This window comes from Wyeomyia smithii, chromosome 2, assembly GCF_029784165.1.
Source record: "Wyeomyia smithii strain HCP4-BCI-WySm-NY-G18 chromosome 2, ASM2978416v1, whole genome shotgun sequence".
NCBI lineage: Eukaryota > Metazoa > Arthropoda > Insecta > Diptera > Culicidae > Wyeomyia > Wyeomyia smithii.
The window spans coordinates 126,640,751-126,659,241 of NC_073695.1; the positions used below are offsets into that span (position 1 = coordinate 126,640,751).

General features: G+C 40.0%; 2 protein-coding genes across 2 annotated transcripts; both read right to left on the reverse strand.

Moving 5' to 3' along the window:
• Positions 1–9,426: 9,426 nt before the first annotated feature.
• On the reverse strand, positions 9,427–11,817 carry LOC129719875 (uncharacterized protein K02A2.6-like). The gene is made up of 3 exons (XM_055671291.1): positions 11,343–11,817; positions 10,651–11,271; positions 9,427–9,438 (listed from the first exon to the last, which is right to left on the reverse strand). Exons 1-3 carry the CDS (start codon positions 11,466–11,468, stop codon positions 9,427–9,429), a joined length of 759 nt encoding a protein of 252 aa, XP_055527266.1. The 5' UTR covers positions 11,469–11,817.
• A 709-nt stretch (positions 11,818–12,526) lies between these two features.
• On the reverse strand, positions 12,527–14,677 carry LOC129723128 (uncharacterized). The gene is made up of 2 exons (XM_055677113.1): positions 13,341–14,677; positions 12,527–13,177 (listed from the first exon to the last, which is right to left on the reverse strand). Exons 1-2 carry the CDS (start codon positions 13,974–13,976, stop codon positions 13,085–13,087), a joined length of 729 nt encoding a protein of 242 aa, XP_055533088.1. The 5' UTR covers positions 13,977–14,677; the 3' UTR covers positions 12,527–13,084.
• Between the last annotated feature and the right edge of the window lie 3,814 nt (positions 14,678–18,491).

An 18,491-nucleotide genomic window follows, 5' to 3' on the forward strand; every position in this document is an offset into this window, starting at 1 on the left:
AGAAATGGAACTCTTGGCTTATGAGGAAAAATAATTAACTGTGTTTTAGAAGCATTAGGGGAAATCTTACATTTCTGCAAGTATGTAGAAAATATATCTAAACTTTTTTGTAGCCGACTGCGTATAACACGAAGGCCTTTTTCCTTTTGCGGAAATGCTTGTATCGTCACAAAACAGAGATTTCTCACAACCTGGTGGTAAATCAGGAAGATCAGAAGTAAAAATGTTATATAAGATTGGGCCCAAGATACTCCCCTGAGGCACACCAGCTCTAACAAGTAATCTATCAGATTTACCATTTAGATAGTTAACCTGAAGAGTGCGGTCAGTTAAATAACTTTGTATCACTTTTGTAAGGTAAAGCGGAAAACTGAAATTTGACATTTTAGCTATTAAACCTTTATGCCAAACACTGTCGAATGCCTTTTATATATCTAGTAGAGCTGCCCATGGCGAAAACCAAACTGCTCATTTGCAAAAATTGAGTTCTCATTAATATGTGTTATCATTCTATTGAGAATTATTCTTTCAAAAAGTTTGCTAATAGAGGAAAGTAAACTAATTGGTCGATAACTTGATGCCTCAGCTGGATTCTTCTCGAGTTTTAAAATTGGAGTGACTTTGGCATTTTTCCATTTCGTAGGAAAATGTGCTAGTGCAAAGCATCTGTTAAAAATTTTTATCGAGAAATTTAAAGAGTTTTCGGGAAGACTTTTAATAAGGATATAGAAAATCCCATCATCTCCTGGTGCTTTCATGTTTTTGAATTTTTTGAGAATAGTTCGCACCTCATTCAAGTTTGTGGGGTGATCTGATCATACTTTTGGTTTACTTCATTTTCAATAGGACTTACTACGTTCAAATTGGAGTTATGAACGCTCTCAAACTGCTGAGCAAGTTTTTGAGATTTTTGTTCATTCGTTATAAAAATGCAATCACCATCTTTAAGGACTGGAATGGGCTTCGAAGGTTTTTTAAGAACCTTCGAAAGCTTCCAGAAAGGTTTTGAATAAGGTTTTAGTTGTTCAACTTCTCTCATGAAATTCTCATTTCGCAAGAGAGTGAATCTATGTTTAATTTCCTTTTGCAATTCTTGAAAAATAATTTTCAAAGCAGGATCACGACATCTTTGGTATTGACGTCTCCGTATGTTCTTCAAACGTATAAGAAGTTGAAGTTCACTGTCAATAATTGGTGCATTAAATTTCACTCGAGCCTTAGGAACTGATAAATTCCATTGGGCATTGAGTATAAAGCTGCTAAAATTATCTAATGCTCTGTCAATGTCAGCACTATTTTGTAAAATAATATCATCATTCAAATTTTCTTCGATCGTAGAACGATATCTATCCCAATTAGTCTTGTGATAATTTAACACAGATCTAGTGGGATTTAAAATAGTTTCATGGGAAATAGAAAATGTTATGGGAAGATGATCAGAATTAAAGTCAGCATGAGTTAATAAATCACTGCATGAATGACTTTGATTTGTTAGTACCAAATCAATTGTAGATGGGTTCCTAATAGAAGTATAACATGTAGGACCATTTGGAAATAAAACTGAATAAAATCCAGCCGAGCAATCATTAAACAATATTTTTCCATTGGAATTGCTTTGAGCATTATTCCAAGATCGATGTTTCACATTAAAATCACCGATGATTAAAAATTTAGATTTATTTCTTGTGAGTTTTTGCAAATCTCCCTTGAAATAATTTTTTCGCTCACCAGTACATTGAAAAGGCAAAAACACTGCGGCTATAAATAAAATGCCAATACTTGTTTCAATTTCAATTCCCAAACTCTCGATAACTTTGGTTTCAAGATGGGGTAAAACACGATGTTTTATTCGACGGTGGATAACTATTGCAACTCCACCACCGGCAACATCAATTCTATCAAACCTATGAACCATAAAATTTGGGTTCTTTTTTAGTTTAATATTTGGCTTTAAAAGCGTTTCAGTCACAACTGCAATATGCACATCGTGGACTGTTAAAAAATTGAAAAATTCATCCTCTTTCGCTTTTAAAGAGCGAGCATTCCAATTTAGAAAATTTACAGCATTATTTAAAATCATTGCTGAATTTCAATTTCATAACAATATTAGTTGTAAATTTTATACCTTCTTGAACAGCCTCGTACATCGAGTTACAGTTCAACAAAACGGACATTAGCTGCAGCATGGATTGTTGTAGGTATTCAATCTTTTCTGGAATTGGACTACCTAAATCAATACTGGCTGACTTTTCAGCACCAAACACGAATGGTTTGTTACTGTTTGAATTTGAAATATTACCTGTAAGGACACTGGCATATGAACAGCCTGGTGTTGCCTGAACAGGATTTTTTGTCTGAAATTTGTTATCTGAATTTAAATTATTACCTACAGACACACCTGCTAGTGAAAGTGCTGGTGATGCCTGAACAGTATTGAAAGTCTTTTGTATACCCACATTGACAACAGGTTGCTTAGAATTCCTACGTTGTCTGGAAGCAATAATTTTTGACCTTACAGGACAATTAAAGAAATTAGATTTGTGATTTCCCCCACAATTTACACATTTGAAACTATTAGTGGTCTCTTTCACGTGGCAGATATTTTTTGGTGTGACCAGTGTCACCACAAATCATACATTTTGCCGCCATATGGCAGTTTCGAGTTCCATGACCATAGGCTTGACAATTCCGACATTCAGTAAGATTATGAATTTCTCCATGTCTCTTGAAATTTTCCCACTTTATTCGCACGTTAAATAAAACACGTGCTTTTTCCAAACATTTCAAATTATTTACTTTGGTACGATCAAAATGTACTAAGTAATTTTCCTGGTGTATTCCAGTTTGATTAATTTTGGCATTTGCCTTTTGTTTCATCAAAATTACTTGGTTGGGAGCAAAACCAAGTGTTTGGTCATTTGAAAGACCTTTTAAAACAGCCTTAAACGGTCTCTCGTTTTAGGCATTAAAGGAAAAAAAAATTTATACATCTTTTCAGTCAAATACTGTGAAAGATGTTTATGGCCATCAAGAGATCCGGCCAAAATACGAATTTCGCCTTGGCGGCCAATTTGAAAATTAACTTTCACATCCGACAGAAACGATGAAAGCTCTGATCAAAATGCTTTAAAATTGGCTACAAATACCACAACAGGTATTTGGTTTAACCTTCTTCATAACGGCTTTATATTAAAAACCAGGGAAACCAGCTTCTGATCACAACTCTTATAGGCCGATTGCAATGCTATCCTGTATCCGGAAATTGATGGAAAAAATGGTACTCCGTCGTTTAGCCCATTGGGTCGAATCAAATGGCCTACTATCGGATACTCAATTTGGCTTCCGCCGTGCCAAAGGGACGAATGATTGTCTTGCGCTGCTTTCAACAGATATTCAGCTGGCGTATGCTCGCAAAGAACAAATGGCGTCTGCGTTCTTGGACATTAAGGGGGCTTTTGATTCCGTTTCAATTGACATTCTTTCGGGCAAACTTCACCGACAAGGATTTTCTCCAATTTTAAACAATTGAGTGTACCGCAACGTTTGGTGCCTGATTCATACAGCACGCAAAATGCAGCGTTGCAATTTTAATGCTCGTCTCTCCAGCTGTTTTCCAGTAGGGGCCCAAGCTGGCCACACATGTAACACATAGAATTAAATATTTTGGCAATTGCATTTGCCTATAAAAGCAAATGATTTTCAATAAAGCGATAGAATTAATCAATGAGCATTCCGCAGCGACTGGTCTACTCCAGTTCGTCTCACTGGAATAGCTTTAAGCATAAGAGGTTTTATCATTGCGAACGGTTTTGACTTTCGTCAACTCCATCACCGCTAAGAAAAGAAAACCCTCGTTCCGCCGGGTAAGTATTCGATTCAAATATTAAGAAGATTACCAAATGTTTTTCCCACGGTCAATTATATGTCGCTTGCTCGAGGGTTCACCTGAAAATTTATTTATTTTAGCTCCTGAGGGAGAAACAAAATATGTAGTATATGAACAAGTTTGTAATTAAGATAGAAATAAATATTTATATATATATATTTTATATTTTATATATCTATAATAGTGTTGAAAAGTCACCATTTGTGGCAGAACACACAATACTAATTCTGAATAGATATTAGTACATAAATAAATCATTACAAACATTTACGATTGTGAGCCCCCCCCCCCCCCAAAACAAACCCGTTTTTTATCGTACGAGCTAAAAACATTTATTTGTTATTGAAAAGTTACCAAAAATTTGCTAGAATTTTTTCTTACGAGTTTTTTTTGCAGAGAACTTATTGATTGAATAATCAACATTCAGCTCCTTCAGAATATTGTACTCTCAACTTAACAATGCTTGTGTTCGAGATCATTAGGCTCAAATTAATCCTTAAATGAAATAATTTTCGCAAGGCACTAACGAGTTTTTGGTTTTTTTCTTTATGTAATCTTCTTCTTTGAACTCCACTTTGTTATATGCGGGGTTTTGTGGTGATCGCTCATTTTGAATAAATGTAATAATAAATTCGGTTCTTGCTCACTATTTATAGCCAGATCTAACTGTCGAATGATTTGGACCAGAGTCGAATGATCGAATGATTTGGACCAGATGTTTTCGAAAGATGTCTGCAACTGCTCGAAATCCGGAAATTTTTCCTGGATATCTGAAAAAAAAACCTACCGCAATTTGAAAAAAATGCGATCCACAGGCAAAAATGTGCACACAATTTGAGACAGACTGCGCAAATATAAGGCCACGCCGGCAATAATCTACAGAAACTAGGAAAAAACTACACACATCTGCAGGTCAATAAAATCTGCACACGGACTCTGAAAATCTGCATTTTGCAACGCAAATCTGGTATCCCTGATTCGGACAAGTAAACTTATTTTCGGAATCAACAGCAATGCATTGAAAAAACTTGTGGATTATTTTCTTTCCTGCTTGATCTCCCATGCGCGCTGGTTCGATTCAAATGGTGTGTTAATGTGTGTCATTCCAAGAGAACCGAAGGTGAACTCTTATGGATGTAGTTGTGATATTGGCACTCGCGAAAAAATAACACTGAAGGAAAGTTTCAGATTGAAATGGTCTGTTCAAATTTTCTTGCTGTAAATTGAACTTTTGATTGAATCTCATTTTTGATAGAGAAAACAACTTTTTCTCGTTTTGTGGGGGCCCCTCTACTAGGCCATTTTGCTGGGGATATAGCGGGGTGGAGAATATGGTGAGAATATCGTGCTCTCGGCAGTGGTCTTTATATCCTTCGCCATTAAAGGGGGGACCTTTGTCCGATTTTATGTGTTTCGGGTAACCCTCTCTGTCGAAAACCTCTTCCAACACGGATCTCGTATTCTCGAAACTCGTAGATGGGACCGGTTTAGCAATTACATACCTGGATCGGTAGTCCACTATAACCAGGATTAAGATGCTATTGAACTTAGTGTAGGGTCCGTTAAAGTCAATGGCGACCGTCTCCCACACCGAGGCTGAGGCGAAAACTCTCTCCATGGGAGTAGGCCTTTCGGGTCTTCCGTTTGTTACGCAGATTTCGCAAGATTTTCCCCATGCTTCCGCATCCCTTGCCATACCAGGCCACCATACGCGTTGTCTTAAAATGCGTTTGAATTTTGCCGTTGACGGGTGGCCTTCATGGGCGATCTGCAGCGTTTTCTGACGTAAGGCCTCTGGAATAACTGTGGTGCCGGTTTTTACGACTATACCGTCCCGCAGAGTTAAATCGTCACGCAGTGCTTCGAATCTCTTCAGATCCATTTAGATAGTTAACCTGAAGAGTGCGGTCAGTTAAATAACTTTGTATCACTTTTGTAAGGTAAAGCGGAAAACTGAAATTTGACATTTTAGCTATTAAACCTTTATGCCAAACACTGTCGAATGCCTTTTATATATCTAGTAGAGCTGCCCATGGCGAAAACCAAACTGCTCATTTGCAAAAATTGAGTTCTCATTAATATGTGTTATCATTCTATTGAGAATTATTCTTTCAAAAAGTTTGCTAATAGAGGAAAGTAAACTAATTGGTCGATAACTTGATGCCTCAGCTGGATTCTTCTCGAGTTTTAAAATTGGAGTGACTTTGGCATTTTTCCATTTCGTAGGAAAATGTGCTAGTGCAAAGCATCTGTTAAAAATTTTTATCGAGAAATTTAAAGAGTTTTCGGGAAGACTTTTAATAAGGATATAGAAAATCCCATCATCTCCTGGTGCTTTCATGTTTTTGAATTTTTTGAGAATAGTTCGCACCTCATTCAAGTTTGTGGGGTGATCTGATCATACTTTTGGTTTACTTCATTTTCAATAGGACTTACTACGTTCAAATTGGAGTTATGAACGCTCTCAAACTGCTGAGCAAGTTTTTGAGATTTTTGTTCATTCGTTATAAAAATGCAATCACCATCTTTAAGGACTGGAATGGGCTTCGAAGGTTTTTTAAGAACCTTCGAAAGCTTCCAGAAAGGTTTTGAATAAGGTTTTAGTTGTTCAACTTCTCTCATGAAATTCTCATTTCGCAAGAGAGTGAATCTATGTTTAATTTCCTTTTGCAATTCTTGAAAAATAATTTTCAAAGCAGGATCACGACATCTTTGGTATTGACGTCTCCGTATGTTCTTCAAACGTATAAGAAGTTGAAGTTCACTGTCAATAATTGGTGCATTAAATTTCACTCGAGCCTTAGGAACTGATAAATTCCATTGGGCATTGAGTATAAAGCTGCTAAAATTATCTAATGCTCTGTCAATGTCAGCACTATTTTGTAAAATAATATCATCATTCAAATTTTCTTCGATCGTAGAACGATATCTATCCCAATTAGTCTTGTGATAATTTAACACAGATCTAGTGGGATTTAAAATAGTTTCATGGGAAATAGAAAATGTTATGGGAAGATGATCAGAATTAAAGTCAGCATGAGTTAATAAATCACTGCATGAATGACTTTGATTTGTTAGTACCAAATCAATTGTAGATGGGTTCCTAATAGAAGTATAACATGTAGGACCATTTGGAAATAAAACTGAATAAAATCCAGCCGAGCAATCATTAAACAATATTTTTCCATTGGAATTGCTTTGAGCATTATTCCAAGATCGATGTTTCACATTAAAATCACCGATGATTAAAAATTTAGATTTATTTCTTGTGAGTTTTTGCAAATCTCCCTTGAAATAATTTTTTCGCTCACCAGTACATTGAAAAGGCAAAAACACTGCGGCTATAAATAAAATGCCAATACTTGTTTCAATTTCAATTCCCAAACTCTCGATAACTTTGGTTTCAAGATGGGGTAAAACACGATGTTTTATTCGACGGTGGATAACTATTGCAACTCCACCACCGGCAACATCAATTCTATCAAACCTATGAACCATAAAATTTGGGTTCTTTTTTAGTTTAATATTTGGCTTTAAAAGCGTTTCAGTCACAACTGCAATATGCACATCGTGGACTGTTAAAAAATTGAAAAATTCATCCTCTTTCGCTTTTAAAGAGCGAGCATTCCAATTTAGAAAATTTACAGCATTATTTAAAATCATTGCTGAATTTCAATTTCATAACAATATTAGTTGTAAATTTTATACCTTCTTGAACAGCCTCGTACATCGAGTTACAGTTCAACAAAACGGACATTAGCTGCAGCATGGATTGTTGTAGGTATTCAATCTTTTCTGGAATTGGACTACCTAAATCAATACTGGCTGACTTTTCAGCACCAAACACGAATGGTTTGTTACTGTTTGAATTTGAAATATTACCTGTAAGGACACTGGCATATGAACAGCCTGGTGTTGCCTGAACAGGATTTTTTGTCTGAAATTTGTTATCTGAATTTAAATTATTACCTACAGACACACCTGCTAGTGAAAGTGCTGGTGATGCCTGAACAGTATTGAAAGTCTTTTGTATACCCACATTGACAACAGGTTGCTTAGAATTCCTACGTTGTCTGGAAGCAATAATTTTTGACCTTACAGGACAATTAAAGAAATTAGATTTGTGATTTCCCCCACAATTTACACATTTGAAACTATTAGTGGTCTCTTTCACGTGGCAGATATTTTTTGGTGTGACCAGTGTCACCACAAATCATACATTTTGCCGCCATATGGCAGTTTCGAGTTCCATGACCATAGGCTTGACAATTCCGACATTCAGTAAGATTATGAATTTCTCCATGTCTCTTGAAATTTTCCCACTTTATTCGCACGTTAAATAAAACACGTGCTTTTTCCAAACATTTCAAATTATTTACTTTGGTACGATCAAAATGTACTAAGTAATTTTCCTGGTGTATTCCAGTTTGATTAATTTTGGCATTTGCCTTTTGTTTCATCAAAATTACTTGGTTGGGAGCAAAACCAAGTGTTTGGTCATTTGAAAGACCTTTTAAAACAGCCTTAAACGGTCTCTCGTTTTAGGCATTAAAGGAAAAAAAAATTTATACATCTTTTCAGTCAAATACTGTGAAAGATGTTTATGGCCATCAAGAGATCCGGCCAAAATACGAATTTCGCCTTGGCGGCCAATTTGAAAATTAACTTTCACATCCGACAGAAACGATGAAAGCTCTGATCAAAATGCTTTAAAATTGGCTACAAATACCACAACAGGTATTTGGTTTAACCTTCTTCATAACGGCTTTATATTAAAAACCAGGGAAACCAGCTTCTGATCACAACTCTTATAGGCCGATTGCAATGCTATCCTGTATCCGGAAATTGATGGAAAAAATGGTACTCCGTCGTTTAGCCCATTGGGTCGAATCAAATGGCCTACTATCGGATACTCAATTTGGCTTCCGCCGTGCCAAAGGGACGAATGATTGTCTTGCGCTGCTTTCAACAGATATTCAGCTGGCGTATGCTCGCAAAGAACAAATGGCGTCTGCGTTCTTGGACATTAAGGGGGCTTTTGATTCCGTTTCAATTGACATTCTTTCGGGCAAACTTCACCGACAAGGATTTTCTCCAATTTTAAACAATTGAGTGTACCGCAACGTTTGGTGCCTGATTCATACAGCACGCAAAATGCAGCGTTGCAATTTTAATGCTCGTCTCTCCAGCTGTTTTCCAGTAGGGGCCCAAGCTGGCCACACATGTAACACATAGAATTAAATATTTTGGCAATTGCATTTGCCTATAAAAGCAAATGATTTTCAATAAAGCGATAGAATTAATCAATGAGCATTCCGCAGCGACTGGTCTACTCCAGTTCGTCTCACTGGAATAGCTTTAAGCATAAGAGGTTTTATCATTGCGAACGGTTTTGACTTTCGTCAACTCCATCACCGCTAAGAAAAGAAAACCCTCGTTCCGCCGGGTAAGTATTCGATTCAAATATTAAGAAGATTACCAAATGTTTTTCCCACGGTCAATTATATGTCGCTTGCTCGAGGGTTCACCTGAAAATTTATTTATTTTAGCTCCTGAGGGAGAAACAAAATATGTAGTATATGAACAAGTTTGTAATTAAGATAGAAATAAATATTTATATATATATATATTTTATATTTTATATATCTATAATAGTGTTGAAAAGTCACCATTTGTGGCAGAACACACAATACTAATTCTGAATAGATATTAGTACATAAATAAATCATTACAAACATTTACGATTGTGAGCCCCCCCCCCCCCAAAACAAACCCGTTTTTTATCGTACGAGCTAAAAACATTTATTTGTTATTGAAAAGTTACCAAAAATTTGCTAGAATTTTTTCTTACGAGTTTTTTTTGCAGAGAACTTATTGATTGAATAATCAACATTCAGCTCCTTCAGAATATTGTACTCTCAACTTAACAATGCTTGTGTTCGAGATCATTAGGCTCAAATTAATCCTTAAATGAAATAATTTTCGCAAGGCACTAACGAGTTTTTGGTTTTTTTCTTTATGTAATCTTCTTCTTTGAACTCCACTTTGTTATATGCGGGGTTTTGTGGTGATCGCTCATTTTGAATAAATGTAATAATAAATTCGGTTCTTGCTCACTATTTATAGCCAGATCTAACTGTCGAATGATTTGGACCAGAGTCGAATGATCGAATGATTTGGACCAGATGTTTTCGAAAGATGTCTGCAACTGCTCGAAATCCGGAAATTTTTCCTGGATATCTGAAAAAAAAACCTACCGCAATTTGAAAAAAATGCGATCCACAGGCAAAAATGTGCACACAATTTGAGACAGACTGCGCAAATATAAGGCCACGCCGGCAATAATCTACAGAAACTAGGAAAAAACTACACACATCTGCAGGTCAATAAAATCTGCACACGGACTCTGAAAATCTGCATTTTGCAACGCAAATCTGGTATCCCTGATTCGGACAAGTAAACTTATTTTCGGAATCAACAGCAATGCATTGAAAAAACTTGTGGATTATTTTCTTTCCTGCTTGATCTCCCATGCGCGCTGGTTCGATTCAAATGGTGTGTTAATGTGTGTCATTCCAAGAGAACCGAAGGTGAACTCTTATGGATGTAGTTGTGATATTGGCACTCGCGAAAAAATAACACTGAAGGAAAGTTTCAGATTGAAATGGTCTGTTCAAATTTTCTTGCTGTAAATTGAACTTTTGATTGAATCTCATTTTTGATAGAGAAAACAACTTTTTCTCGTTTTGTGGGGGCCCCTCTACTAGGCCATTTTGCTGGGGATATAGCGGGGTGGAGAATATGGTGAGAATATCGTGCTCTCGGCAGTGGTCTTTATATCCTTCGCCATTAAAGGGGGGACCTTTGTCCGATTTTATGTGTTTCGGGTAACCCTCTCTGTCGAAAACCTCTTCCAACACGGATCTCGTATTCTCGAAACTCGTAGATGGGACCGGTTTAGCAATTACATACCTGGATCGGTAGTCCACTATAACCAGGATTAAGATGCTATTGAACTTAGTGTAGGGTCCGTTAAAGTCAATGGCGACCGTCTCCCACACCGAGGCTGAGGCGAAAACTCTCTCCATGGGAGTAGGCCTTTCGGGTCTTCCGTTTGTTACGCAGATTTCGCAAGATTTTCCCCATGCTTCCGCATCCCTTGCCATACCAGGCCACCATACGCGTTGTCTTAAAATGCGTTTGAATTTTGCCGTTGACGGGTGGCCTTCATGGGCGATCTGCAGCGTTTTCTGACGTAAGGCCTCTGGAATAACTGTGGTGCCGGTTTTTACGACTATACCGTCCCGCAGAGTTAAATCGTCACGCAGTGCTTCGAATCTCTTCAGATCCTTTGGCCAAAAACTCGTCTCAAGGGCGTCAGTCACCTGTGAAACAATGCATTCAAAATTGAAAGAAAGAAAAAAAAAAGGATTCATGCCAGGCCAAGTAAATATACCTTTGTCAGCTGTGCATCCATTGCCGTAGCCTGTTTGATTTCATCCTCCGTTAACAATCCAATCTCGTTCACTTCGACAGATGCGATTTCCCACGGGCTTGATTCTTCTTCGAAGGGACCGTCCATACCTTCATATAGTCTTGATGATGGATCCGCGATGTTCTCTCTCCCTCGCACATATTCCACATCAAAGCAATAAGGGCTCAGCCTAAGAGCCCATCCGTCTGCTCGATTCAAAGCTCGCTTCGAATCTTCGCGCAATCTGTTCGTGATGAACGTGAAACCCTGGGCGTCAGTCCGGAGCGTAAAGTGTCTTCCTAGCAGGAAGTAGGCGAAGTGCTCCACGGCTCACACTGCGTCCAATGCTTCACGTTGGTTCTGCGGGTACTTCTTTCGATCGTTGTCAGGGCTTTCGATGCGAAGCTAATAACGCGGTGGGGAGTTTTGCCATCGTCTTGGATCAGGACAGCCCCAAGGGCATGTGGTGATGCGTCCGTGTATAGGATTGTCTTGTCTCTATCCGAGAAGTACCCAAGCGAAGTAGTACACTGGACGATGCAGTTTTTTAAACGCTCAAAGGCTTCCGCCTGATTCTTACCTCAGGACCAAACACTCTGGCTGGTGACTGCCCACAGCGGTTTTGTGAGATTTGCGAAACCCTGAATGTAGGGGCTTAGGAAGGAAGCCAAGCCCAGGAAGCTGCAGAGCTCGGAAATGGCGTTCGGTTGCCTAAACCTTCGAATGTCCATCACTTTCGTTTTATCGATATTAAATCCTCTTTCGTCCAACTCGTGGCCCAGAAATTTTAGTCGACTTTGATCGAATTCGCATTTACTGGTGTTCACCGTCAAATTATTCTCCTTCAAAATTCTCAAAACTTCGGCCGTGGACTTACGGAGTTCTTCTTAACTCTCTGCAAAGACAAGGATATCGCCTATATAGACGATAATGTTTTCAACGCCGCTCAGGATTCTGGACATTTCACGCTGGAAGATCTCTGGGGCACAGTACCGAACATCAAACGCGTGAATCGAAACATGCCATGCTCCGACATGAAGGTTGTGAGATCCCTTGAAGACTCATATAGCTCTAAATGGTAGAACGCGTTTTCCAAATCGAGCTTCGAAAAGAACTTTGCTCCGTGGAGCTTGACTCACATCTCATCTAGTAACGGTAGGCGGTAGTATTCGCGTTTGATCGCGCGATTCGGTGCCCGCATGTTCACGACTAAGCGGAAGTCGTTCTTTCCTTTGGGCACCGCTGACATTCCGCTTATCCAGTCCGGTGCTACCGTTACACGTTCAATGATGCCCTGCTGTTCCATTTTCGAAAGTCTGTCCTTCGCACTTTCCCTATAAGCGGCAGGCACATTGTAGAAAGCGTTCTTCGCCGGAGGGACAGACTTGTCAACACTGAACTTCACTAGGACACCTGGTACTTTAGGGAACGTAGTCGTCTTGTCCGGTCTTTCGCAGTTGTTGATGGATAAGCCAACCTTTAACAGCCTTAAGTCACCTGCCGTTGAACGACTCAGAGGAGAACGAGTGCCTTTATCGATAACTAGGAACTCTGCATTAATTAATGGTTTATCCTGTTCCATAACCTGTATTTCGGCCCTAAATGCACATGTTACTGGAAGGGGTTTGTTTGAAGCGTATGGTCGCAAGTCATTGCCCTCCGATAACTGGATTGGCTCTAATGGGGCTATGCCTGCATGAAACTCATGCTTTAGTCGTTTCCAGTCACTGCCGCCAATAGTATTGACATCCGACTCCGAGTCTATCAGAAAACGAATTGGGTTTGAAAATCCCACCCGACAGTCTACAAGGCGTCCACTAGGGAAAGTGCCAGCATTTATTGTGAGAATTTATTTGTTGAAATAAACCAATCATGAAAACTATATCAGGCATTGAGTAACAAACGATGTTTTATTTGAATCAAGAGCATTTTGATAGGATAAAATTTAAGAAAAAAAAAACCATGAACTCATTTGTTTACCTTTTTTCCTTCGTCCTCCTCTTTCGTCCATCCCGGAGAAAGGCTGCGTTCAGCCTGAACAGTGTTGGCAACCTTCTTCCAGCACACGACCTCGAAATGGCCACGCTTTCCGCAAGACCTGCAGTTGTTCTTTTCCGCTGGGCAGGTTCCATATTTGTGGAACAACATGTTACACTTAGAACACCGTGAGCGACGTGCTTGTCCACGGTTCATTGAATCGCTCGAATCCCGTTTATTCCGTTGGTTCCCACCGTCATTGATCATTTCACGCTCTCGCTTCCACTGTGACCTATTAGAAGTCTGCCGACCATTCCGTTGAACTGCAAACGTATGTGATGGTCCTGGTTGCTCCGATTCAGCTGTGTAGGCTTCTTCTCGGGTGGCACATTGTACAACGAAGGAGGTGGGATATCCGAGGGTTCTTGCTGATTTTGCCAGTTCCTTATCCCTCATTCCTTTCAAAAGCTGGGTATGAACGGCTTTGTCTTGGTCAGCTTCCGTGTATCCGATAAGACAAATTTTCTGCTTCAAGCGGGCATGGAAAAGCAGGGCCGACTCGCCCGATCGTTGCTTCATATCAGTGAACGCCGTATGCTCCACTGTTACGTCCACCAATGAACGTAAGTATTCCTGCATATCTTTCACGAAAACGGTGTAACAGCTAGGATCATTCAAGTTTGGTCGGATGCTGGCGGCGTGGATGATTGCCTGTAATCTTTCTCCGAGTGCCAAAAACAAAGTTGGTGTGCGCGGAATTGATGTTAGCGAGAGAGACTGCGATTTCGAAATGTTGAATGAATCGGTGCCATTGCTCCCACATTTTATTTGGGGCGACGTCGTTCGGAAACGCCGGAATTTTATGCCAGGCGATGCCAGCTGAGCTGGATGATGGCTCTGTAAACGCGTTGTTTAGGTTCTTGTTCCGGTTGACCTCATCACACTGGTTGGCCATCAATTCGTGAGTCTGGTTGCCTTGCATGGCCGGAAGCGTCGAACTGTAAGTTTCTGCGATAGACTTTGCAGTTTCTCCTTCGTCATCTTCGGTGTCACTGTCATTGTCCCCGCTACGAGCAGTATCGTTTTCCTTGTTCGGTAGCCTGGTTTATCCAAGGAACACACGTCGGAATTTTCCGAATCACTTTGGAACTCGGGAGCGCGAACAAATCTCTCCCCTGACGACATCTTAGACTTAAGTCTGAAACAAAATGTCAGAGAACGCAATATTATTAAGAAAACTGCTAGAATGCAAACGCAGAAAAAAAATACTAGAATTGATTGGGAACACGGAACGAATTGAAGCAAACATTATTCTCAAAATCGTCACCAGTATAATGAAACGCTCTCGTCTCGACCCACTCTCGATCTTGTGAAACGAGGTCGTCTCGATCCGCTATCGATTTTGTTAAACGCGGTCGTCTCGATCCGATATCGATTCTATCAAACGCGGTAGTCTCAATCCGCTATCGATTTTATCAAACGCGGTAGTCTCGATCCGCTATCGATTTTATCAAACGCGGTCGTCTCGATCCGCTATCGATCTTGTGAAACGCGGTCGTCTCGATCCGCTACCGATTTTGTGAAACGCGGTCGTCTCGATCCGCTATCGATTTTATCAAACGCGGTCGTCTCGATCCGCTGTCTATCAAGCAAAACCCTGTCGTTTTGGTTCACTCTCCGTAATCTAACCAAATTTATTTAGACAGTCGCGTTTTTCCTCCCAATAGGTTAAAAAAGATGATTGCCAATTTTTTGTGCAATTCAAGAATGCTGCTGAACATTTTACGATTCTGCTTTTTTTTATTAACACGCACGCAATATTTATTTTTTCAAACAGACACTGCAAAAGCGATTTTCGCTTGCACTTTTTCGGACACAAATACACAAGAAACCGATCCATATTTCAGCGTTCCCGTGTTTTTTTGGAAATGAATTATTCCTGGACAAATAACACAAAGAGATTCGCATCAAGCTGCTGGAAGATTCAGCAGCCTGGCAGGATCGCCAATGTGAAATCCGCCATGTCCAGGAGTCTGTCATTACCGTTTTCCTGCTGGAATACACGTCTTACCTTTGCTGCAGCCAAAACACGAAAGAGGACGAGAGTGGTACTCAGCGTTGCCACTAAGTTTCAAATAAAATCTGGCAAAACGAAAATAAAAAGTCTGGCAAAAATCTGGCATTCAATTTTGGATAAAATTTCTGGCAGAATTGAAAGTGATGACCTTTTTTTTTGCTCTCGCCGGGTGTAGGTAGGTAAAGACCTGCCACGGCCCATCTCGCAGTGAAGACCTTTTTGCGAGACGACACGGGTGAAATCTGGCAAATATCTGGCTAATTTATGAATATCTGGCGGATTCTGAGGTTTATCGGTTTGTCTGGCGCGCAAACAGAAATCTGGCAAAATCTAGATTTATCTGGCATACTGGCAACGTTGATCCTCATCCACACCACACACCCAATGATTACGAAATCTACCACGGAGTCGCCGATCGCGGAGTGGCTGTCTGGCTTACTGCTAAATAGTATCTTCTTTAGTCACATCTTCGACATTTGTACCACGTAGCCAACGTTATTATAACCGCGTTAGCCCCTCCCAGCTGGTCTCAAGGTAAGATGCTGTCCTGGTCGTCATAAGTTCGAGGCTCACGTTTTTTGCTTTGGTGGAGTCTCTCTTCGGCCGCTCTAGCCTATCGATAACACTTGCTCATGTGGAATGTCATATAATCGTGTGAGCGCGGACCCAACACCTCTTACACTGTAGTGCTGACCATATCACGGATGTACCTCGATTGTTCGTTCAGGTCTCATACCGGTTCGCCAATCCGCTCATCAACTTTCCGAATATGAACTACAAAGTATAGGCTACAGATTACCATACCTATGTCTGCACCGAAGTTCACCAACCTCAGGCTATTTCATCACTGGCAGCATGGAAGCTGTGTCTACCAAAAATGGAACAGAAGAACTGCTCCCGTCCAACCTGTGCATTTGCGTTCTCTTTGATGATCTTCGTTTTATGCTTCGGACACTCTTCGTGTGGAGCTCATAAAACTCACGTCATTGGGTTTGTCGTTTGTCAGTGCGTATACATTATTCAGACTATGCCCTTGATTCTCAACAAGCATGGGTGGTCACTGATGGACCACTACCTAATGACACGCTTGATTTGCTTCCTTTGTGTGACGAAACCGACATCTCATTCACCCATGTTTGACCATCGCACTTTCCGGATGGCTGTGAATTGAAAGCATACGAGCCAAGTCGAGTAAAGTTTTGACGTTCCGAATTTCGCCTGAACTGATACCGATTGTTTTAATTCGTATAAGGTTTGTTTTACTTAGTATTTGGCCGTTTTATTTTGTTTACTGCGGAACCTCTAGTTGTCGTACCGAGAAACTAATGACAGCGTGTTGATCTGGAAGGATTGTTTACTCAGTGGTGAAAATTTCGTCAGCATACGCGCACGCGTTGAAAAGTTATCTAAGATGGAACGCGAGAGACGATAAAAAATTGTGAACACCTACGCGTAGCTACGTTGAAAACCCAACATGGTCAGAAGGAATGATCGCCAAGACTCTCAATTTACCGAAATCGACTGTGAATATTGTGCTCAAACATTACCGGGACACTTTGACGGTGGATCGTGCTGAACAAACCAAACGTAGAAGTGGAACATTGGAGCGGAAACTACGAGCGAAGGTCTCCCTGATATGGCGAAGAGGTTCAATGCAGCACATAGTACAGTTCGCCGAATCTGTACTCGTGAAGGTCGTATTATACCAGCAAACAACCCAACAGAACGCTGGAACAGGACCTGGGTGCCAGAATCCGAGCAGGAAAGCAAGTCCTGACAGAGTACAACGATTGTATTTTGATGGACGATGGAACATACGTCAAATGGACTTTGGACAAATCCCGGGTGGGAAATTTTACCTTGCTTACAATAAGGGGAATGCTCCAGGATGGTTCAAATTTGTTCTCGTGGATAAATTCGCCCGCGAGTTGATGATTTGGCAAGCCATCTGTAGCTGTGGAAAGCAGACGAAAGTTTTCATCACTGGAGCAATAAGTTTACAAGAAGAAGTGTATTCAGGAGATAGTTTTGTTATTCATCCAGTCACACGAAGGCCCCGTCAAGTTCTGTCCCGATCTAGTTAGCTGCCACTACACCCGGGGGGATATTGGAATTGCACAAGCAAAATAATAATGATGTAATCGAAAAAAGATATTGGGCAATAGTCCAGCGTAAATTGAAGAAGTAGCAAATCAAACAAAACATCATCTGATATGGCGAAGTGGTGAAAAAAATGGCCGATACGGTTGATGTTGCCACTGTGCAAAAATTGATGCGAGGTATTTAAACCGACAAATAATTTTTCTTGTACTTCATCCTGGAAGTTTAATAAAAACCCTTCAAAGCCATATTTTTACCAATTTTGTTCGTTATTTCCTAATGGAGAAATCGGAAAGAAGAAGATGTGAGTGTCAAAGCAGTTCAAACTACATTACGAAAGTATGGTGAAGAGTATACATTTGCAGATGCCCCGAGACGTGATAGAAAACCCGAGCCTGATGAATTCACAATGGACAGTAAGATAAGAGATTACTACAAGCGGTATTCTTCAGCATCAATACGAGATGAGGCGAAAAAATTAATAACGCCGTATAAGGCATCGTACCCCCTCCCCCCTACGTAACAATAAGTAACGCAGACTCAACCCCCCCCCCCCCTTTATGCGTTACGTAATTTGCGTACGATGCCTAACTAGATTTATTTATTTTATTTATTTGTAATTGTACAAATTTTTCACATTCATCTGACAAAGATAAATCAAATGAAAAACCGCAAAATCTTCTATGAGCATCAAGGAGCCGTTGACGAAACGTATTCATTGATAAGTCGAAGTCAAAAAACTCGGAAACATCATTAAAACGGTGGCAAATAAAACGAATTGGATCATGGCAACCATATAGTCGATTCCGCGATTCAAGGTATAAGAAACTTCTTTGGCGCAGCGGTCTCTCAAGGGTGTTTATGTTTAGTTGAGCCAATATAGCTGAACAGTCGATGTAGCCAGTCAGTAGTTTATCAGCCGACACAGCTTGGGCAATTTGACGGCGAACCTCAAGTAGTTGAATGCCAAGAAGTTG